This window comes from Nematolebias whitei, chromosome 16 (assembly GCF_014905685.2).
Source record: "Nematolebias whitei isolate Nwh7 chromosome 16, NemWhi1, whole genome shotgun sequence".
NCBI classification, from domain to species: Eukaryota; Metazoa; Chordata; class Actinopteri; order Cyprinodontiformes; family Rivulidae; genus Nematolebias; species Nematolebias whitei.
The window spans coordinates 2,232,662-2,256,483 of record NC_056513.1 but is presented as its reverse complement, the minus strand read 5'-3'; the positions used below and the strand labels follow the sequence as shown (position 1 = coordinate 2,256,483).

The following is a 23,822-nucleotide window of genomic DNA, read 5'->3' as shown; positions in this document are numbered from 1 at the left end:
TGCGCACTGATGTTGCGGAGCGGGAGGCAGGAAGGGAGGGTGAGTGGGTGGGGCAATGACGTATTAGCTAGAATATATGTCATTGGTGGTGGTGGTCGGGGGGGGGGGCGGGGTTCGGATCAGATTGCAGGAGGCCAATCAGGAGCGGGGATCCGCCCCGCCTTTCCCCTTATGGGCGGAACCCAGATGCAGAAGGCCAATCAGGAGCAGGGATTCGCCCCGCCTCAATATCTGCTTTCCTCTGTGGGTGGGACTCAGAGGCAGAAGGCCAATCAGGAGCGGGGATCCGCCCCGCCTCCACCTCTTCTTTTCCTGTGGGCGGGGCCGGAGCGTGAGCTTGTCTGTGTGTGCGGCTGAACTCACAAAGAGTGTGTGTTTGTCGCTCAAACTGTTGTTTACTGAAAACGTAGTTCTGTTCCTGTTCCACTTTTAATGGTCGTGCAGACGCTAAGGATGAAGATCCAGGACTCATCCGTGGCCTGTGACCCAGCGGGGAGGATTGGGAGCGGAGAGGTTCACGTCTCCGAGCCGGACTGCGAGGACGTTCCCCGCCTGGACATGAAGGCTCTGACCGAGGACGGTGGCAGCTGGGGAGGTGAGGCTGGGGGCTCCATCCTGCTCTTGCTCATGTTACAGCTCTCCATTATTCAGCTCATGTTCATCAGGCCGTTTTATACTTTGTGCATGCAAAGAAACGAAATGTAAACGTCATGCAGATTTATACAGCAGCTTTTCCTCCTGCAACAAGTTTTACCGCTTATTACACATGAAGGAGAAACGTGACTGTTGTTTTCATGCGTGAGATCTTCAATCAGCTGCGTTTCCACCCGGGCTGGGTGTGATCACTTGACGAACTGATGTTCCATTTAAAAATCTGTTCATATTTTTCGGCCTCTGAATTCTCTCACAGCATCATTTTTATGAACATTCTGCAAGTTGAATGAATGGATCGGGGTTTGTTCCACATTTGGCTGGAGCTGAGCGCGTTGCATCATTCATTACCTTTGGGTGCGTTTAGTTTGTGTCACGTCGAGTTGAAATGAACTAAGGCCCAGTTTGTGGTGTGCTGACACGCTGACTTTTTAGATTGCGACACGCGCGCACAGAAAGCTGCTCTGGGGGTTGAGATGTGCGCAGGAATGATGACCAGCAGGTTCACCTGCTGAACAGAGTTGACCTCTTTCCGCTTCTCTGTTTACCTTCGATCCCAACATGGACTCCAACTTCACTTTCTATTTGATCTGGGGGGGTGGGGGTGATGGAGGAGAGATGGGGGAGAGAGAGGAGAGGACAACATGTTGGTGGAGCTCTCTAGTGGTGAAACTTTGTACCTGGAAAACTACTGGAGCTGTGGGGAGGGGTGAGGAGGAGCTTCTTGTTGCTGTTGTTTTTGCAGCTTGTTGTTTTTCATGCATGGAGGAGAAAAGACAAACCAACAACTGTTCTCAACTCGAGGCCCGTGGGACTGATGGGATGTTGGTTTTGGAGGAACATGCCAGGCTGGCTGCAGCTGAACCACGTGCATAAAGTTCAGCTGGGGGTCGCGCTGCAACAAAAGCAGGTTTGTGCTCGTCTTAACACGAGCTGAATAATCACTTCATGTGGTTGTAAGTACTTCCTACTGTACAAGTGGGGATGTGGGTGTCTGAGAGCATTAGTCAGGGGAAGTGTCTGCACTCTTTGTCCCAGGACCTGCACTGCTGGTGCCTGTGACCTCATAGTGGATATTGTTAAATGGCTTCTCAAGTTCAAGTAGGTTTATTGTCATTTCATCCCATGTGGTACATGAGGTGGAACAACATGTACACAGGGGCCCACTTACACCCAACAACAGCAAAAATAAAAGCGTAAAAAGAAACTGTAAATTAGGATCTAAGATATAAACTAAGATATACGCCAAGATTTACGCTAAATGATCCGCTAAACACTAATAATGTAAAACAATACGGCGTAACAACAGCAGCCCGAACATGAGTCTGTGGTGAGCAGATGGGTATGAATGAATACAGCGTGAGCTAATCAGCAGCATGAGATCAGCAGCATGGATAATCAGAAGCACATAACAATTAAAGTGTCATCACAGTGATTGTCCTGGTTGATTCATGAGTCTAACAGCCTCAGGGTAGAAGCTGTTCCTCAGTCTAGTGGTTCTACACTTAATGCTCCTCAACCTCCTTCCTGAAGGGAGCGGGGCAAAAAGTGTGTGTGCTGGTTGGGTGTGGTCCTTCATGATGCAGGTGGCCCTCTTCCTGCATCTGGAGGTGTAGATGTCTGTGATGGTGGGGAGGCTGACTCCAACATCTTCTGTGCAGCCTTCACCACTCTCTGCAAAGCTTTTCTTTCTGCAGCTGTGCAGCCTCCATGCCACACGTTGATGCTGGAGCACAGGATGCTCTCCACTGCACACCTGTAGAAGGAGGTGAGGACTGAGCTTCCAGACCAGCTCGTCTCAGCCGCCTGAGGAAGTAGAGTCTCTGATGATCTTTCTTCATCAGGCTGGTGGTGTTGTTGCTCCAGCTGAGGTTGTTGTTCAGGTGCAGACCCAAGTACTTGTAGCTGGAGACCACTTCCACCACATTCCTCTGCATGCTCGTCATGCAATTCATTGGTTTACTCTCATTTACAAGACGTTGCTGGTTTTTCACCTCCATATTTAATTAATCTACTGCAACTGCGCTGGTTTCAAAGTACAACAGCCGATCCTCTCAGTTTTTGTGGTTAACAGCTCTACAGACCAAGTCTGGCTTTGCCTCTGCTGCTCCATCTGACTGGAATCTGCTTCAAAAAACTTTGGGTCCGACCTCACTCGTCTCAGATTCTAATTTTAAAAATCGGTCGAAGCAGATGGTCCTCTTGTCCTGAACCTGGTTCTGCTAAAGGTTTCTTCCTCATGAGGGAGTTTTTCTTTCCACTGTCGCCTTCATGCTTGTTCAACATGAGAGTTCAGTGATGGAGTTAAACTCAAAGCTGCTCCTCACATAAATAATGTTGTTAACTTTCTATCTATGAATGTTTCTGTTCAGTCCCTGAGATGACTTCTGTCATGACTTGGAGCTTCATAAATAAACTGAAAAATTGTTTAAAAGCTGTGTTTAAAGATGCTTACAAATGTTTTCATGCTTAGTAATGTTTGACAATGAACTGTTGTTAATGTAGTCTGTGATTTCCTTGTTTGTAACGGCTTCTATATTTTATCGTTTTACAAGAGGCACTTGTAGGTCCCTAGACCCTACAAGTGCCTGCTGGTGCTGCCAGGCCTGCACTGTAAATAATAATTAGTTCTTAGTGTTTATTCCTGGATAAATAAAGGTGAAGTGAAAATGGAAAAAATGGACCCTGTCCTAGCCTGCCTACCAGATCCAGGGAAATAAAAGGCAGATCATTAGGAGGTGACACAGTTCTGAACACTCACCTGTCGTGTGAGCTACTTAGATTTGAGGTAAAACTATATTAAATGAACTCCCCTTCTGTACTGGGACAGGTTTGATCACCATTTCAGTTCAGTTAGTTTATTTATATACAGGTCGCTCTTGTAAATGAGTCCTCGTGACTCAACGACACTAACCTGTATGAATAAAGGTTGATTGAATATAGCGGCAAATCACAACAGAAGTCATGTCAGGGCACTGTACGAAAACATTCACATTCATAAAAAAGCCAATTAGTCAAAGTTTGCAGATACATTAAATCTTCACTTCGTCACAGTCTCCCATCCTGAGCAAGCACAGAGGAGACAGTGGAAAGAAAAAACTCCTTTTAACAGGAACAAACCTCCAGCAGAACCAGGCTCAGGACGAGCGGCACATCTGTTTCAACCAGCTGCTTGGAGAGGACAGGAAGTAGAAACAGACAAACACAGAATTACAGGTGCAGGTGAACTTTCTATAGGATGAAAGACAAAAAACATGTAATTACAAATAAAAACAGGAAGAGCAGAGCAAGTAAAGACGCAGCAGAGTGAAGAAATGTGGTCAGTTTGTCCTCCAGCAGTCTAAGTCTATAGCAGCATAACTAAGGGACAGCTCAGGAAACCCAAGCCAACCCTAACTATAGGATTTATCAAAAAGGAAAGAAGCCCAGTCTTCAAACTGGACAACGTGTCAGCCTCACAGACAGAAACTGGAAGTTGGTTCCACAAGAGAGGAGCCTGAGAACTGAAAGATCTTCCTCCCATTCTGCTGCTGGAAACTCTAGGAACCACAAGTAAACCTGCAGACTGAGAGTGAAGTGCTCTGTTAAGAAAATATGGAACAATAATATCTGTAATATAAGATGGAGCTAGGTTGTTGAGAGCTTTGTAGGTTAGAAGTAAGATTTTGAATTCTATTCTGGATTTGACAGGGAGCCAATGGAGAGAAGCTAAAACTGGAGAGACATGATCTCTCCCAGTAACTCCAGTTAAGACTCTGGCAGCAGCATTTTGGATCAACTGAAGACGTTTTAAAGAAGTATTTGGACACCCAGATAATAAACCATTGCAATAGTCCAGTCTAGACGTGACAAATGCATGGACCAGTTTTTCTGCATCATCTTTAGATCAGATGTTTCTAATGTTAGTGATATTACGCAGGTGGAAGAAGGAGGTTCTAGTAACGTTTTTAATGTGGGGGATAAAAGACATGTCCTGATCAAAAATAACACCAAGATTTTTAACATTAGAGCTGGAGGACAGATTAATGCATCTAAGGAGGGAGAAAGACTGAAACATTCATTCCTAAGGTGCTCGGGTCCAAAAACCAAAACCTCAGTCTTGTCTATGTTCAACAGGAGAAAATTAAGGTTCATCCAGGTTTTATGTCTTTAAGACATGCTTGTAGTCTAAGTAGCTGATTAGATTCATTGGGTTTCAAAGAAAAATACGTATAATTGTGTATCATCAGCATAACAATGAAAATTTATCCCATGCTGTTTAATAACTTTACCTAATGGAAGCATGTACAAGGTAAAGAGTATTGGTCCAAGCACTGAACCCTGATGAACTCCATGACTACTTTGGTGTATGATGAAGATTCACATTTACAAACTGGAATCTATCAGATAGATATGATTTAAATCAATTTATAGCCATTCCTGTAATTCCAATATCATATATTCCAACATCATATTCAAGTGTCTGTAATAAAATATTATGATCAACTGTATCAAATGCAGCACTGAGGTAGGACCAGTGTAGACACAAGTCCATTGTCAGAGGCCATGAGAATATCATTAGTGATTTTCAACAGTGCTGTTTCTGTGCTCACCTTTAAATTGGCTAAAGTTTGGTGTGGTACTGTAGTATCTGGGACTAATCTCTAACATGTATTTCGAGCTCGAACAAACTGCATAAGAAATTAATTTTGTCTATTATTGTCTGTCTGTTTGCAAAATATCTCACCACTGAATGTATTTTAATGAAATTTGTAATTAATCGTTGAATATGTCAAAGCATTAACATTTGAAGCCAACCCAATTCAAAATGGCTGCTGTCGGCAACTGACCGTAGAAAACACAAAAATGGCCGTGCCTTGGTACAATTTTACAGGTATTGAGCTTAAATCTCATATGATAGTAGCTGCAGGCCACAGCACAGCTGGGCATCTGTGGCTGAGTGGTTAGAGCTGTCGTCCTCCAATGGGAGAGTTGGGGGTTCGATTCCACCAGCAGCCACATGTTGATGTGTCCCTGGGCAAGACACTGAACTTCTCATTGACTCTGATGTGTCTCATCGGTGTTTGAACGTGATAAAGCTCTGATTAGTCTCTTTAGAATTATCTGTTAGATGAGCTTTGTAGAGATGTAGTAGAGGGATGCATGAATGTGTTTGTGGAGGTAAATGAGGCACAGATTGTGTTGTAAAGCACTTTGAGTACCTTGTTTAAATAGAAAAGTACTATATAAGTACACTCCATTTACCATTTATCACAGTCTGAGTATATTTTGCAATGTTGCATGAGATTGTGCACAAATCGGCTTGGCGACCACAACAGCTACAAGTCCATCATTTCTCAACATAAGAGGATCTTAGTCTAAAACTCTGGCATAAAAGGCGACAGGAGAGATGCATTCCTTCAAGAACTTAATTCCTCTCTCCATCTTGTCTTTTTGTTGCCTCTTTTCTTCCTCTGTTCCTGTTGAGCCTTGTTTCACTAACCTTTGTCTCCTTGATTCCTAAAGCGTTTTCCCCTCCAGTTCATTATGATCTTGACTGTTATGTCACAATGATTAAAAGAACAAAGGAGGTACGGAAGAAAATGTTGTATTGACCTTTTCCACTGCGTAGCAACATGCTTGACTGGTCTGGAACATAATCACAGAGTTTTCCAACAAAACCTTTACTCAAATGGCTCACTGGCAAGTTTTTAGTTTCATTACTCTAATTAATCCTGAAGCCTCAGTGTGCAGTTTATTTAAGGATTCATTTGAGCGATGCCATGGGTGGATGAATGGAGTCTTACTGGCTGGTTCCGCTGCGCTGATCTTGGTCTCTGGAAGAAGATACGATTGAGTCTAACCTGCCGCTGTGCGTGAACCCACTGTAGAGTTGCCTTTTTGATAAACTGCACATGATGGAAGCCAAAAGAGAGGACCCAGGACTGCCTGTGTTGGAACTGCAACCTAATCTCTGTTCTCTGTATTTGGTTAATGTAACCTTGGATAAGAAAAATATGCATGTGCAGATTTAAACTGGGTGTGCATATTTTCCTGACACCTCGAGTGTTTATACTTATGGTCAGTTTCTTCCAGAACTTGTTTTCCCTCTCTGCAGATATTCTTAAAGACTCCAGTTTGTTCTGACATGTGATAACACAGGTCTATCCTTCTCCGTGATCTCCACGTTAGGATTCCCGCTGAGTTTTTGGCACGTTGTCTGTAAAAGTTTTCCCCCTCTACTTCAAATCCTGATATTTCTTGGTTTAAAGCTGTCTAGTATTATGTCCCCCTATGCTTGCACATATCTGAGCATATGCAGCATAGAAACTAAAACACACACCCATTGCAGTACCTCTCAACAGGGATCACAGCCTGATATTATCCCGCAGAGATCTGGACTTTATTAATAGCATGGGGATTGTTGGAGGGGTGCTGGGGTCTCTCTGCAGGGCTATTTTTACCAGACAGTAACCAGGGAATGAACTGGGAGTCGCCATGGGTGTGGTTTACCCGCAATTTTAAATATACATGAATAAACACAAATATTAAAAAATATCTACCGTAATTTCCAGGCTACTGAGTACACCTGAATATAAGCCACGCCCACAAAATTTAACAAACAAAACAATTTTGTACACATACAGGCCACGCTTGTCTATAAGCTGCAGGTGTCCACGTTGTAACATGAGATATTTACCCAGAAATATTTTTTTAAACTTTTAATTAAATACGTATCGGTAACAGACACAAATACGTACAGTAAATGTTTTTCTTTCTGAACAGTGCCGGTAACACGGCTGGTTAAATAAATAAATAAATAAATAAATACAATAACCTACCAGGAAAAAAAAGCAGCCAATAGGGATCACAAGCCAGTGTGTCTCTTGTACCAGTCCCAAACACGGGTAAATGGTGAGGGTTGTGTCAGGAAGACATAATTATTTTTTGCCAAAACTATAATACAAGTTCATCAAAGCGAAAGAGAAGACCAAATGGTGGAAGATGAAGAAGGAAGAATGTTGTGATAAATTCAGAGAGGAGCTGTTAAAGGCTCTGGGTGGTAAGAAAGAGCTTCCAGATGACTGGACTACTACAGCAGGGGTGTCAAACTCACTTACAAAAGGGTGCCAAAATTAAACCCTTTCTCAAAGTAAGGGCCAGTTTCAGAATCTACATTAACTCAAGTTAGTTACCCAACATCTTTTCTTGGTTGCAGATTCCTCAACAAAAGTTTGATTGGTCTCTTTTGACGTTCTCTGATGCGTTTTTGACATCAAAATTTACATTTAAAATATCATCTTGGGGGCCAGATAAGAGATAAACAAGGGCCACATTTGGCCCCGGGGCCTTGAGTTTGACACATATGTACTACAGCAACAGTAATTAGAGAGACAGGTAGGAAGGTACTTGGTGTGTCACCTGGACAGAGAATGGATGTTCAGGAAACCTGGTGGTGGAATAGTGAAGTGCAGGAAGATGTTCAAAGAAAGAGATTAGCCAAGAAGAAATATGACAGAGAGAGGACTGAAGAGAGGAGACAGGAATATAAGGAGATGGGACGTAGAGCAAAGAGGGAGGTAGCTAAGACAAAGCAGAAGGTGTATGATGAGTTGTATGGGAGACTGGACACTAAAGAGGGAGAGAAGGACTTGTACTGATTGATGAGACAGAGGGATCAGGCTGGAAAGGATGTGCAGCAGATTAGGCTTGTTGAAGACAGAAATGGTAATGATCTAACAAGTGAGAAGAGTGTGACGGAAAGATGGAAGGGTACTTTGAGGAGCTAATGAATGAAGAGAATGAAAGAGAAAGAAGAGTAGAGGTCATAGAAACTATGGACCAGGAAGTGGGAAAGATCAGTGAGGGTGAAGTCCAGAAAGCTCTGAAAAGAATGAAGAAGGGGAAGGCAGTGGGACCTGATGACCAGTGGAGGTTTGGAAATGTCTTGGTTCAAGGTTCTTTATTCTCATGAGCATCACATGTGGTACATGAGGTGGAACGAAATTGACACCCAGTTTGGGGTGTCTTCTAGACATCATCCTAAACATTTCCAAACAGGATTCTCTAAATAAATTGTTTATTTCTACATCATTTCTCCTCTCGTTGGCATGAAAGGATAACCGAAGCTCAACTTTTTCAACTTTTCCATCTCGCTGTTTGTGTTTCTCAGAGCCGATCCTAGCATGCCCGCTGCAGAGGGAGAGCACGGATCAAGAGGAAGCTCAACTGTCCCCTCACGCCGTGGGTCGTCCGATCCGCCAGCTGCTGGAAGAGGAAAGTGACCCGATGGTGTCTCCTCGCTTCTACGCCTATGGGCACTGCCAGCAGTATGTGGACGACACAGAAGTACCTCCGTCCCCACCCAATGCGCACTCTTTTATCACGTACGCTTGTTAAATCTTCTGCATTTGTTTTTTAAAAGAGGAAAAGGGAAGTGTCCGTGTTGACCGGGTTATTGTTTTGTCCAGTCGTAAACGGAGTTCCTCTCTGGGCTCCTGTGATGATGAGCGAGAGGAGCTGACCTCTGCTCAGCTCACAAAGAGGATTCATGTGCTGAAGAAAAAGATCCATCGGTTTGAGGAGAAGTTTGAAGAAGATCGAAAGTACAGGGTATGTACCGGTAATTCACTTCAGTTTATTTCTGTAGCTCTAAGTCCCAACAGAAGTTGTTCAGGGCACTGAATACAAACATTCACAGACTTTATAAAAGACAATCAGCAAAAGTTATGTATCTGAGGAAGCAGCAGATTGTGTTGAATCTTCACTTCATCACAGTCTCCCATCCTGAGCGAGAACAAAGGAGACAGTGGAAATTAAAAACTCCCTTCAACAGGAAGAAACTTCCAGCAGACCCAGGGTCAGGTCGAGCGACTATCTGCTTCAACCGACTGGTTTGAGAGGGCAGGAAGTAGAAACAGACACAGACCGACAGGTCCAGGTGTGGTTTCTATAGGAGGAAAGACAAAAAGCACGTTAAGATAGAAATAACTACAAACAGGTTGAGTAGAGCAAGTAAAGACAGCAGAGAGAGGACATGAGGTCAGTTTGTCCTCCAGCATGGGATGTAATGCTGTAAAGAGATAAGTACAGAGTAATCTGCAACTGTTTTTGTGAACAGTCTATTTGAACATGTTCTTTCTCCTTCTCAGCCCTCCCACAGTGATAAAGTGGCAAATCCTGAAGTGCTGAGATGGGTGAATGAATTGGCCCAGCTTCGTAAAGAGCTTAAAGGTAAGAACGCAGTAGGTAAATGAAGCACAAGTGAGATAGGTGGCACCAAACTAAAAAGAAACGCCCATGTTTTATACCAGAACGCAAGCTAATAAAGTCTGAGGAAGACCTGCCTCCTCAGACTCGCCAGCGCAGCAACACACTCCCCAAGAGCTTCGGCTCTCAGCTAGACAAGAAGCCTCAGCAGGAAAAGGCGCCAAAGCCTCCGGTGGAAAACACCCTGGAGTTCATCTTAAAGAAGCTGCAGGAGAAGAGAGAGGAGATGAACCGCCCCGAGGACATCAAGGTGAAAACCACCTCCATGCCGCACATTTAAATTCAAACATGTCCACCAGAGAATATCATGCCGATTCATTTCCTGTCACCCTGCCAACAGGATATGACACGGGAGCAAATTGGAGCTGAGAAAGTTGCCCTGCAAAAAGCTCTCCTGCACTATGAGAGCATCCACGGTCGACCTGTAAGCTCTCTTCCTCCTCCTTCCTGAGTAAACTGATCTCTTGTCAGCCATGTTTTGACTTGTACGACTGGTTTGAGGACATATCTGTTGCACATAGAACATGTTAGATATGAAACCCAAAGCATGAGCTGGCATTGACTGTAGTTTTTACTCTGCGGACACAGTGATATGTTAGAAAGCAGCTGAAACTAACAGTGCTCCTTCATTTTGCTATTCCAGGTGACCAAAAATGAGAGGCAATTCATGAAACCAATGTATGACCGATACCGCTTGGTGAAACAGATCCTCTGCAGAGCCACCACCATCCCCATCATAGTAAGTATTGCGTCTTAAATTCCTTTTTGCTGCCTCCTCTAATCCCTGATGGTGTTGGCTGCAGAGTCCGTGTAACAGTCACGCCACAGATGTGTCAGCAGTTCATCCTGCTTTACTTATCAGACTATCCTCATTCACGGTTGAGATATATAGATGATGGTCTGGATGTGAAAGGCACTACGCATGTCATGTGATTTTCTCTGATAATAATGGACCGATGGACTTCATTCACTTACAAGGTAAAGCTAATTTAATGCAACATTTAAAAGTCATGGAATGTGTGTGCTCCTTTTTTGGGGGGAGGTTTATTTCACCCCTCTTTGAGGCAAAACGGCATCAAAACCAAGTCCCCCCCTTTCTCTTTGTCAAGAGCCGATAACCGGAGTCCCATATCCTTACTGGCTAAATACCACGCAAAGGGTCCACCTCTATTTTAAACACAGGCGTTTTGATTGGACAAACAGTTCCAAAATACACCGTGCACTCTTCAAACTTGCACTTAGTCTCTTTTTTATTTTACTTAGCTCTTTGTAAGGCGGCACGGTGGCGCAGTTGGTAGAGCTGCCACCTCTCAGCGAGCAGGTCGCCCCAGTTCAAACCCCAGCCGGGGACCTTTCTGGGTGGAGTTTGCATGTTCTCTCCGTGCTGCGTGGGTTTTCTCCGGGTACTCCAGTTTCCTCCCACAGACCAAAAACATGCATGTTAGGTTGATTGGTGACTCTGAATTGTCCCTAGGTGCGAGAGAGTGAATGGTTGTTTGTCTCGTTTGTCTCTGTGTCCCTGTGATGGACTGGAGACCTGTCCAGGTGTCCCCTGCCTCTCTCACACTGATAGCTGGGCATGGGCACCAAGCGGGTAAAGATATCGAATGGATAGATGGCTGAATGGATGGATGGATCTTTGTCTCTTTTTCTCTTCAATTTTTTGTTTTACTTTATTTTTTGGTTGGTCTCATGTTTTCGTTGGCCCAGCTGCACCATTCATTCTTTGTTCACACTTGTTTACGTCAACCAGAACTACTGTTTTTTTTCCAAGCATGGTTCTAAAGAAAAACCGTCAGAACTTTAGTCTAAACTCCAACATTTTGAGCACATTCTCCTCCTCGGAAGAATTGCACCACTCCTGAACTTGTGAGACCACACAGAACCTAACACTGTTCCAACCTGAGCACCGGATAGCCAAAAACAGATCCAGGTACCCTCGCGAGATCATCCTCCGGGATCACCTATCGGATCCGGCTCACTCACCTGCCTCGTATCTGTCCACCCGCTGAACCAGAACTATGGCTCGGTAGGACAAAACAAATCATTCGCTGGTGATCATCGTGCTCCAATTCCACGAGACTTTGATAAGTTTCCCAATTTTAGAATTTCTGCCAACCTTTAATTTTATTTTGTGTTTGGTTTCAGTTAAATCGGCCTCTAAAAGGTCAAATTCCATTTTTTACCTCAAAGCAACATCTTTTTTATCCATATATGATATGACATTTTTGTTTACTTCAAGTTTACACTTCAGGATCACTTCTGAACATCTTTCCCCATCCAGGTTCTCCATAATGTTATTATATTCATATCTGTTAATAAATGTTACGGTGACAAAACAATTCAGTTATGCGTGGGTGTTTTAATGTAATTATGATGTTACTCCAAAGAAAAGAACATCATTTACTTCTTTCAAAGGTGGTGCTTTGAGGATAGATAATTTATGAATTATTAATAATTCATGACATCTAATCTATAACATATACCTGTACATACTATTTTGGCGCTTCCCACGTGAGGCTTTGGAAAATCATTTTTATATTAAAACGCACTCGATAACATCTTCACGCTGAGTTTCTGCTGGACTGTGAGCATAAGACTCTTATTTTGAAAGTTCTGTAACTGCGCTGCTGTGCTTAAGAACTTCTGAGCTGTTGTGTATTTGTTGTTAAAAGTTTCAGACCTGCTGAAACGTGATGAAGTGGTAACTATTGTTGAACAACTGTTGAACTTTGCACTTTTGAAGTAATTGTGGACACACAGTTCTTCCCCATTGCGTGTGTGTCGTAACCTGCTCTGAGCAGACTGTTGTAGCAAACCTAAATCTTGTGAAATCATTTTTATGCGTGCATGTTTAATTGGATTGTGGCCGAAAGGTAAACGAGTAATAGGAAGGAGGGCTAATGAGGGCTTGCAACTTGTTGATAGAAAAGCTCAGGAAGTTCTCACACACTTCTGTGGCGTTCTCCGGGCTGTCCGATTGTGGGGCATTAAGAGCAGAGTTCATGGGTTTAAAAAGCGCACGTGAATTGCTACAGTTGGAGGAAATGATGTCAGAGAAATATTAGTTTTTAACAGTTGTTTGATAGAAACGCCAGCTGTCCCTCAATGTTTGGAAAGACACCTGTAACTTGTCCTTCTTCCGTTTTTGCTCAGCTGTCCTGCACTGGTGCCTGGCAGCACATGTGACATCATTTGCCCAGGGCTCGGTTTTGGGTTTAGACGGTCTTATTTTTGATGGAGCCACAGCATCTAAAACAGTTTGACCAGTTGCAACGAGATGAAAGAGCCTCAACATCTGAACAAGGCTCCACAGGATCCGTGGAGCCGATGGCAGAACTAAAAGCTCCAGAGACCTGAGCAGCAGCGGAGTCAATGACCCGACAGGGCTGTGCAGGCGCACGAGGTTTGACTGAGTGACAGATGAGTGGCATGTGAAACATGACAGGCATGTGGTCTGAAAAAGCAGCATCACAAATTTCCAGATTAGAAACATTAAAACAAGATCTAAAGTGTGGTCACATTCTTGTGTTGGACCAGACCTTCTAACCTGCGTTTAGCCTTTGATCGACTTTGAGAATCTCAAAGTCTGGATCAGCCAAGATCTTTACGATGCCTTGGCGTAAGGCCTTGGCCACCCTGACCTCCAGATGTTTAGGAAGACTTTCCGCTTCCCATCTGTTTCCACTTCCCATTTCCCTGAAATCTTTTCGTGTCTTGATAGCAGGAGGTGTCTGTGCCCTCAAGCTTAAATGGAACCACAGGGAACTGATTCCTTGTAGTCCCAGACCTGTCTCATTCTGTGTACAGCAGACATCCTAGTCCGACTTAGTGTCAGACTAGGACTTAGTGACTTAGTGTCCTGAGCCTGGTTTTGCTAAATGCTTCTTCCTCATGAGGGACTTTTTCCTTTCCACTGTCGCCTTCATGCTTGCTCAAGATGAGAGTTCTGTGATGGAGTTAAACTCAAAGCAGTCTGTCCTTCAGATAAAGTCTTAAATTATTATTTTTATATATGAATGTTTCTGTTAACTTATTTTACATACGAATATTTATGTTCAGTGCCCTGAGATGACTTCTGTTGTGAATTGGCGCTACATAAATAAACTGAATTGTTCAGGTGGACCATTAACAATGTTTATAATACACATTTATACAGTTCTCTACTGTATCTGTACAAAGCTAATCTGAACAAATCATTCTATGGGGACTAATTAGTGCTTTATATCACATTCATACACTGATGGTACACAAGTCAGTGGCAGTGTGGGATTCAGTATCTTGCCCAGGGACACTTCAACATGTGACTGCATAGTGGTAGAATCAAACCCCCAACTCCCATTGTAGAACGAACGCGTTACTCAGCCTCAGCTGCCCCAGAGCAGGTGTGTAGCTTCCACATTCATGTGCTGCAGCCATCACCCCTGCTCTGCCACAGTCAACTGACAACGAAGTCTCAGTCGAACCTGCATTTTCAGACAACAATCTCTTGAGTTCCAATCACTGGATCAAACCTTCAGCTAGGTGGTTCACTACCTAGCTGATCTGGATGTAAACACTCCATCATCAGATGAACTTACTTCAGTCCTTGAGTTCCGCACTCTTTTTAAAATCCACTCTTTCCTGAACATTGTGAAGGGCATTCAAGTATTTGTTCCCTTGCCAACATCTTTCCCTGCGTTTGTGGTGTCTCAGGATCACAGGGGGGTGATGCTAGTACACGCCCATGTTCTTCTATCTTAAGGACACAAAGACGCCAAAGCAACACTTAATGCGTTACAGCAAGTTGCTTACTGGCCAGGAAGGCACAAAAATGTAAATGATTACATCAAAGGGTGCTTTGGTCTTGTTAGTTCCTACTTGCAAGACCACTTCACAGAACACCTTTTACTAATTAGAGGGATCACATTTCCGTGGTCTGATTTACAGATGAATGGGTGGGACCACTCACCAGATGGGCCAGAGGGAACAAATACTTCCTCACTGTGACCTGTGCATTGATCAAATTGACTTAAAGCCTACTGGCTGCTAATGACATGGCACACACCACTGCTCATGAATCACATCTTCACAAGGTTTGGACTTCCCATTCAGGTCAAGTCTGACAGATGTACACACTTCACTGCTAAGGTGATGCAGGAACTTTGGTGAATGCTAGGTGTTAAAGTCAATTTCCATATTGGCTACTATCCCCAAGCATTAAGTCAAGTTGAGCCATCCAACAGAACAGTGATCAGTCTACTTAAGAAATATGTGGCCACCAACTGCCCCTTGTCCTAATGGCCATCCAATCAACTCCACATCAGCCCACTGGCATTTTGCTGTTCAAGATGATGACCGGTCAAGATATGATTCTCCCTTTACACCTACTTCACCAACCTGGTGAAGCCAATGCAGCTATAGCTTACATGACCCACTAGTACATAAAGTATCTGAATAAACAACTGTGAAACACCTTTGCATTCGAACAAGAACTGCAGTTTTTTTTTTCTGGCATAGTTTTAAAGTAAAGCCAGTCAGATCTTTAAGCTAAACATCAACTTTTTGAGATCATACTCCTCCTTGAAGAATTGCTCCAGAACTTAGGAGGCCGTACCGAGCCGGGTGCTGTTCTGACTTTAGAATAATAAGTGCTATGTGTTGTCATCATTGTATGTTCCCATACAATGGCAAAATTAGTTCTCTGCATTTAACCCATTGCACCTGGGATACACCCAGATGGAGCAGTGGGCAGCTATGTAAGCGCCCAGGGAGCAATTTGGGATTAGGTGTCTTGCTCAGAGACACCACAACATGTGGGAATGGTTGGAGATCGAACCTGGGACTTTTGGGTCCCGAGTTGGCTGCCCTACCTCTCGTCTTCTCCTATATCTCGTCTTTCAGTTCTGTCACAGTACTGTGCAAAGCCACAACCTCTTCTGACCAAATCCTCAACATCTTTAGCACTCAGTTTAACCTGGTCTGGTTTGGCTTGGAGTGCCGTGGTACCATTAGCCATCTCCGCCGTCACTGCTTGAAGTTCACCCTTAATAAAGGCAAGATCCTCTGCGACGGCGGCTTTAATTTACGATTTAAGCCAGAATGTCCGACTTCAGGGCCGACACGTAGGTCTCTCTGGGACCTGGTGAGGGCGGAGCTGAGTTCCTGGCTTTCCAAGTACTGTGGTCCGAGGCAGTGTCGGGAGAGATCCCGATCTCTCCTTCCAGTGAGATCCCAAAGCAGACATGTCAAAGCAGGGTCTGTGTCTGAATAATGCAGAATGCAGGCAGAAGCAAAGATTTAATGCGCTTTGACGGCCTTGAAAGGACAAACACCCCCTCAGCTCCGATCTTCTGCCCCCTTAGCTGTGCATGTCCGCCGACCGTTAATACCTACAGTATATAAGCAGTCAAAGTTTAATAAAAAATGTCCGGGGGGGTGTTCGGGTTCAGACCTGTAATTAATGTTAATTTGTCGGGTCGGGTTCAGAAATGATGGCTATGGGCTGGGACTGGGTTGGGTCAGATGTTTTGGGCCCGAATGCAACGCTACTTGTCCCCCTCTTAACCATACTGATTTGCCATAAGTTGTTATATTCGTATCTGTCAAATGTCACATAAACAGTGCCAAACTTAATTTAGTTGTGTGGGTGTTTTAGTGTAAGTCCAAAGAAAAGAACTCATCATTTAGGGTAACTTATTGAGACTGATAATTATATAAACCATAGATTTATATATTTTACGTTTTTTCGAAGGTGGTGGTTTGAGGCTAAATAATTTATGAATTTTTTAAAATTCATACCATCAAATCTACAACATACATATCCCTACATCTGCAAATTAGAATCTGCAGTGTGGGCATACAACTCATTTAATGCACAACCGACTCCTCAAAACTGCAAAACTAAAATTTGTCAAAGTCCTTTTTATTGATTATGGTTGTTATTTTTTACTGTTCTGTTCTCTGCAAACACCAGTCAGAAACAATGCAAATTAGTTGTATAACGACTTCAAAGGAACAGTCTGCTGCTTGTGGCCTTGCTGTCTCATTCATTGTTGGAGTGGGCGTCTGCGTGTGGTCGTTAATTCCTCCTTCTCAACCGCCACCACAGGGCTCCCCCTCCAGCAAGCGCAGAGGTCCTCTCCTTCAGCCCATTATTGAGGGTGAAACTGCACTTTTCTTCGATGATATCAAGGTGAAGAGCTGTTCCACCTGCTCCAGTAATCAGTGAACCTTGCCTTGCTCCAACCCCTCATGCTTCCTCCTGATTCTCTACCATCCTCCCTCTAACGAACCTGATGGGAGCCTGTTGATTGAGTGGCTGTAGAACTGTTGAATCAGTAGCTGCTGATGTTTCATAAACATGTGATGCTGTTTTACTGTAAGCTTCACTTCATGCATTCATTCACCTAAGCTTCTCTAGTTTGGTTTTGGTGATGAGATACCAAAGTTTAACACATGGGGTTATGGCATCCATTTAAATCAGTTGTGAAGTAAACTGTGATTAATAACCACTGTTGACTAACACTGCATGATCTTCATGCTGTACAGTGCTTCAGCCCTGTTTGGTCTAACCTTTCGGTTGGTGTCTGTAGAACCTGTATGTGGGTTGTATTATTTCTTTTCGTGCTGTTTTTGTGCAGGAGGAGGAAGATGGCTCGGAGGACGACAGTGACACCAAGGCTCAGTTAAATGTGACCATAAGGCCTGAGCTTGGCGTGTTCATCTTCATGGACCCCATGGATGAGGAAGTGGACGGTTTCATTTCACCTGTAGATGAACTTTCGCCCTCCAAAACCTCAGGAGACATGGACCTGTCCAACTTGCATTCAGCTTCCACGTGAGTACAGAAATAAGAGATGCACTTCTTGATTATTGTAGGAGGAAACCAGAATGTTTTCTTGCTCCTTAATCATTTATTGACCTTAAACTGCTTTGCCCCCTTTACAGAAGAGCATTTCACGCTTCACAAATTACTCGCTAGGACCATGCTGGTGTAGCTTTCATCGTCTCCCATCACGGAGTGAAGAGGGGAGTTCGATTCAATTCAATTCATTTCTTTAGCACCAAATCACAACAAAAGTCATCTCAGGGCACTTTACACAAACATTCACATGCATACAAAAGGCAATTAGTAAAAGTTATCTGTCTAAGGAAGCAGCAGGTTGTGTTGAATAATAATATAACAAGCTCTATGTGTTGTCATCATTGTGTGTTCCCATACAATGGCAAAATTAATTCTCCGCATTTAACCCATCACACCTGGGATACACCCAGGTGGAGCAGTGGGCAGCTAGCTACTGAGCGTCCGGGGAGCAGTTAGGGATTGGGTGTCTTGCTCAGAGACACCACAATATGTGGGAATGGCTGGGGATCGAACCTGGGGCTTTCGGGCCCTGGGTCGGCTGCCCTGCCTCTACCCCATCATGTTATTAGAGTCTCCCATCCTAAGCAAGCACAAAGGAGACAGTGGAAAGGAAAAGCTGCCTTTTAACTGGTAGAGCAAGTAAAGACGCAGCAGAGAGAGGAGATGTGGTCAGTTTGTCCTCCAGCAGTCTAAGCCTATAGCAGCAGAATTAAGGGATACCTCAGGAAACCCAAACCAACCCTAACTATAGGATTTATCAAAAAGGAAAGTCTTCAAACTGGACAATGTGTCAGCCTCATGGACAGAAACTGGAAGTTGGTTCCACAAGAGAGGAGCCTGAGAACTGAAAGATCTTCCTCCCATTCTGCTGCTGGAAACTCTAGGAACCACAAGTAAACCTGCAGTCTGAGAGTGAAGTGCTCTGTTAGTAAAATATGGAACAATAAGATCTGTAATATAAGATGGAGCTAGGTTGTTGAGAGCTTTGTAGGTCAGAAGATTTTGAATTCAGTTCTGGATTTGACAGGGAGCCAATGGAGAGAAGCTAAAACTGGAGAGATATGATCTCTCCCAGTAACTCCAGTTAAGACTCTGGCAGCAGCATTTTGGATCAGCTGAAGACGTTTTAAAGTGTGATCTGTCACATTACAGCCTATACTAGTTTTTAATCTGCTGCAAGTGCAGAAATAAAAAGCAGCTTCTTTTCACCCCTCATCCAAATATCAGTTATTTAAAAATAATCCGGCAGCATCTGATTCAGACCCACCGTGGTCGTTTTCCTCCCATCCCCCTCAAAGAACGATCAGAAGATAATCACGTTACACAATGGACAGATGTAGATGTTACTGAGAGCATGGGCTGCAAAAAATATTTAAAAACGCTCGTTTAACTTGTGGACTCGACCCGTACTGTGAATATTTAAAATCCTGATATGTAAAGTTTTTGTAGAAACCATTCCCACACAATCCTGTGCCTGATTTCATTCTGTTCACCAGCAGCAGAAAACTGGTTTTGGTGTCTGAGTGAGAAATTAGTTTTTTTAATGACGGATCAAACATCTTCATAGACGACAAACCGTTTCCCTTCATTTTGTTTTTTTATTTGAGACGTTTCTTCATCCAAAGGACTTCATCAGTCAGAGGAGCCACAATCAAACTGAGTCCCACAAGCAGCACACTCGCATAGTGGGAAGAAAAAAACCAGTTTGATGGTGATAAGATGGTTTCTGGGGCCTCCCCTGTCGACTCCTCTGAGGCAGCCATGTCAAAGTGGTTCAGAACAAAGTTCATGCTCAATAATTCAGGTACAAATCCAACAATGTTCAGTCAGGTCACCTGGATGTTTTTTTTTTTTTTTTTTGCCACTTTTTGTCTCAGAAAAAAAAAAAAGTCCAGGTGACCTGACTGAACATTGTTGGATTTGTACCTGAATTATTGAGCATGAACTTTGACGTTTCCCTTCGTCTTCTTCTGTAAGCCCTTCCAGAGACAAAGATTATGGACCAAGGCGTCCGGAAGCTTTGCGTTTTAGAATAAGACTAAAAGATAAACTATACTCAAGCTAAAAACATGCTGACACGGAAGAACAAGCCAAAATTTGCACAAGGCTGACACATTGTCCAGTTTAAGACTTTCCTTTCTGATAAATCCTATAGTTAGGGTCGGCTTGTTATGCTGCTATAGACTTAGACTACTAGAGGACAAACTGACCTCATGTCCTTAAATGAATTGTTAAAATTGAATAGTTTTCATTTGATACTGTTTCTATATTAACATGTGATTCTTGACCTGCCATTGTGTATCTATTCCTACCAAACCCAGCCGGTCGAAGCAGATGGTCCTCTTGTCCTGATCCTGGTTCTGCTAAAGGTTTCTTCCTCATGAGGGAGTTTTTCTTTCCACTGTCGCCTTCATGCTTGTTCAAGATGAGAGTTCAGTGATGGAGTTAAACTCAAAGCTGCTCCTCACATAAATAATGTTCAATTATTATTTTATACATGAATGTTTCTGTTCATTGCTCTGAGATGATTCTGTTGTGACTTGGAGCTTTAGAAATAAACTGAACTGAATTAAATTCAGGATTGTCCTGAATGAGCCGAACGTTTTGATTTATGATTTGTTGAAATAGCACAAAAATTGTGGAACGAGAAAGATGCAGAAAAATGTACGAAAGAAAAACATGTGAACGCTTCATAAACATTCACTCTATTGTGATCCGTTTTTCTTCTGTACGTTTTTCAGCTCGATTCTCGTCCTACAGTTTTCATCTATTTCAATAAATCTAAATCAAAACGTTCGTCTCTTTCAGGACAATCCTCCTATGACTTTTGGTTTTGGTGCAACTTTAGCTTTTTGAAATATTTAGCCTTTTCTTCAATTTTTTTCTCATAGAAAATGAACTGAGCTCATTTTGCATCCTTCAGATCTTTAGATGTGTTTACAGCCTTTTCCTGCTCCTTTCACATTTTGTTTTGCTTCAGCTTCTTTCAGCTTCCTGTTGCTAATTTTAACTTTTTTTCTTTCAGCTCCTTTCAGCTGTTTGTGCTCCTTTCAGATTATTTTTGCTAACTACAACATTTTTGTGCTTCTAACTTCTTTTTGCTAATTTCAGCTCGTTTTGCTCCTTTCTGCAAGTTTCAGCCTTTTCTACTATTTCAGCTACTATATAGCCATTTTATGCTAATTTAAGCTTTTTAAGCTAATTCCACATTTTTTGCACTCATTTGAACTTTTTCAGCCTAATTCAGCAAACGTGCACTCACCACTTCCTTCTTGAAATTTAAACTTCTTTCTGCCTTTTTAGCTACATTTCAGCTATTTTATTTTTGGTTATTTCAGCTTTTATCAGAAAATTCTGCCGTTTTTATTTCTGCTTCTTTCAGCCTACTTGGGAAAACGTGTGTTCTTTCTGCTTTCTTCTGCTAATTTAAGCTTGTTCTAACTTTTTAGCTACATTTTTAAGCATTTTTAGCCAGTTTCGGCTGTTTTCATATAAATTCAAGTTTTTCATGCTAATTTCTGCTACTTTCAGCCTAATTAACTTCTTTATGCTAATTTCAGCTTGTTATGCGCCTTTCAGCTTAATTATGCTAGTTTCAGCTATTTCTATTAGTTCAGCTAGCATTTAGCTGTTTTTATGCTAACCGTAGTTTTTTCATCTAATTCCACATTATTTTTTTAGCTCATTTCAGCTCTTTCAGCTTCCATCTGGTAGTTTAAGCTTCTTTCTGTCTCAGCTACTTTGCAGCAATTTATTTTGCTAATTTGTTTTTCAGCTAATTTTTGTGCTAATTTCTTCCTATTTAAACCCGTTTCAGCAAGTGTGTGTTCCGATTTCTTCTGCAAATTTAGGCTTATTCTTCCATGTCAGCTAAATTTCAGCATGTTTTTTTAATAGCTAATGTCAGCTGTTTCTCAGCAGGTTCTTCTGCAGCACGCACTCACACGGCATTTTCTCAGGAAATGTGATTTGTGTAGTTGTGTTTAGTTTCAACCTGAACAGGGTTTGGTGCGAGATGTTTAAACGCGTCCTGCTTGCTCGGTCTCAGGCAGGAACTCGTTGAGCAGCTTCAGGAGACGAGAGAGGAGAAGAAGAGGATCCGCAAGAACCTGAAGGAGTTCGAGGACCAGTTCTTCAGACAAAACGGGAGGTAAGAGGCGGAGCAAGCGAGCCGTAACGTTTGTCTTTAGGACCGTCTCCAACGTTCTGCCGTCTCATTTTTTAAAAGGACTGTCCAGAAGGAGGACCGCTCCCCGTTGGCAGACGAGTACCACGAATACAAACACATCAAGGCCAAGCTGCGGCTGCTGGAGGTGCTCATCAGCAAAAGAGACTCCAGTAAATTCATCTGAGACTACATTTTTACAAAGCGCTGACGGGACAATAAAGGCGAACACATCTGTTGGAAGAAACCGAGATCGACATGCTGCTCTGGGATCAGCTGACCTTGAAGTTTTGTGTAACCTGTTCATCTACTCTGTCAAACACGCTGGGGGCGGAGTCATCCAGCCCACCTGTGACTGATTCACACCTGCGTCACCTGAGAACTGCCGGACCTCACCTTCAAATCTGGACGTTCGTCCAGACGAAGTCACAGACGCACAAATGATGTAAATCACCTCGTTATGATGCTAATAATTTATTTTACCAATTTAAAGTTTTTCAAGTAAGAAAGCCGTTCTCTTCTGTTTAACTGTAGAGAAGTACTGGAGTAAAATGGCTGTAGGTGTCAAATTATTTTTTGAAAGAATTTGTGAATAAAAGGTGTATTTATGTGTATTTTCCATGGGAGGTGTCGCTGTTATTTCATTTAGTGACGTTTATTTCAGCTTCCACCTTCACGCTACATCTGAAAGGATCTTTCTTCTTCTTTAGAAGCTTAAATTAAAACTTTCACCACAGCCCAAAGATCGCAGCCAGAGTTCCCGGAGGATGAGAGGGTGGCTTCCCTGCACCTTCGGGTGGGGGGACGGGCTCTGACTCATTGTCCTACACGCCAAACGGCAGTTCAGAGTATCCGGCCTTCTTGGAGTACTTGGTTGGGGGGGCTGGAAGGTGTTCCAGCTGGGGACTCCTTTATTCTGGTGGGGGACTTCAATGCCCACGTGGGTAACGACAGTGTGACCTGGTGGGCGTGACTGGGAGGAACGGCCTCAGACCTGAACCTGAGCGTGTTCTGTTGTTGGACTTCTGTCTGGTCACAGTTTGTCCATGAGACACCATGTTGGAACATCAGGGTGTCCATCAGTGCTCCTGGCACCAGGACGTCCTACGTCTTAGATCGATGATCGACTTCATAGTCGTGTCATCTGATCTGTGGCCGTTTGTTTTGGACACTCAGGTGAAGAGAGGAGCTGTCAGCTGATCACCACCTGTAGTGGGTTGGGTCAGACGGTGGGAGAAGATGCTGGACAGACCCGGTAGACCCAAACACGTAGTGAGGGTTTGCTGGGAACGCCCGGCAGAAGAACCCGTCGGAGATCTTCAACTTGCACCTCCGGGAGAGCTTGAACTGCATCCCAGCTGAGGTGGAGTCCGCAGCCTTGGCTGTTGCCGAGGCAAAAGCTCGGATGTGGGAGGAGTTCGGTGAGACCTTGGATAAAGACTCTCGGTCGGCTCCGAGAAGATTCTGTCAAACCATCAGGCAGCTGAGGAGGAGGAGCAGCTCTTTACTAACGTGTCCAGTGAAGGTGGGTGCTGTTGACCTCAACCAGTGATGGCATCAGGAGGTGGAAGGAATACTTCTCGACCACACGGGCACGTCTTCCATGGAGCAAGCTGAGTTGGGGACTTTGGGGTTGGTCTGTCCGTAACGTGGCTGAGGTGGTCGAGGTAGTTAAAAGCTCAGGTGGCAGAGCTCCTGGGGCGGATGAGATTCACCCTGATTTCATTAAGGCTCTGGATGTTGTGGGGCTGTCTTGGTTGACACGCCTTTGCAACATCGCGTGGACATCGGGGTCAGTGCCACTGGATAGGCAGACGGGGGTGGTGGCTCCAACATGTCCGACTGGGAGGAGACACCGGGGAAGACCCAGGACACGCTGGAGAGACCACGTCTCAGTTGGTCTGGGAACAC

General features: G+C 43.7%; 1 protein-coding gene across 2 annotated transcripts; it reads left to right on the top strand.

The window, feature by feature from the left end:
- The first annotated feature begins 323 nt into the window (after positions 1-323).
- fam13a (family with sequence similarity 13 member A) lies at positions 324-22,530 on the top strand. 2 transcript variants are annotated; one of them, XM_037690656.1, is made up of 11 exons: positions 324-595; positions 8,804-9,017; positions 9,102-9,243; positions 9,783-9,864; positions 9,945-10,150; positions 10,241-10,324; positions 10,544-10,639; positions 16,991-17,074; positions 17,523-17,719; positions 21,795-21,896; positions 21,975-22,530. In XM_037690656.1, exons 1-11 carry the CDS (start codon positions 433-435, stop codon positions 22,096-22,098), a joined length of 1,494 nt encoding a protein of 497 aa, XP_037546584.1. In that variant the 5' UTR covers positions 324-432; the 3' UTR covers positions 22,099-22,530. The 2 variants fall into 2 exon arrangements, with proteins under 2 accessions (XP_037546584.1, XP_037546585.1); XM_037690657.1 differs by lacking the exon at positions 16,991-17,074.
- Positions 22,531-23,822: the final 1,292 nt, after the last annotated feature.

Bases quoted from the DNA above. Each gene is read 5' to 3' on its own strand.
- fam13a (XM_037690656.1), top strand. From the start codon at position 433: ATGGTCGTGCAGACGCTAAGGATGAAGATCCAGGACTCATCCGTGGCC. The intron at 10,151-10,240 runs GTGAAAACCACC...CCCTGCCAACAG, and splicing joins ACCGCCCCGAGGACATCAAG to GATATGACACGGGAGCAAAT. The intron at 21,897-21,974 runs GTAAGAGGCGGA...ATTTTTTAAAAG, and splicing joins TTCTTCAGACAAAACGGGAG to GACTGTCCAGAAGGAGGACC.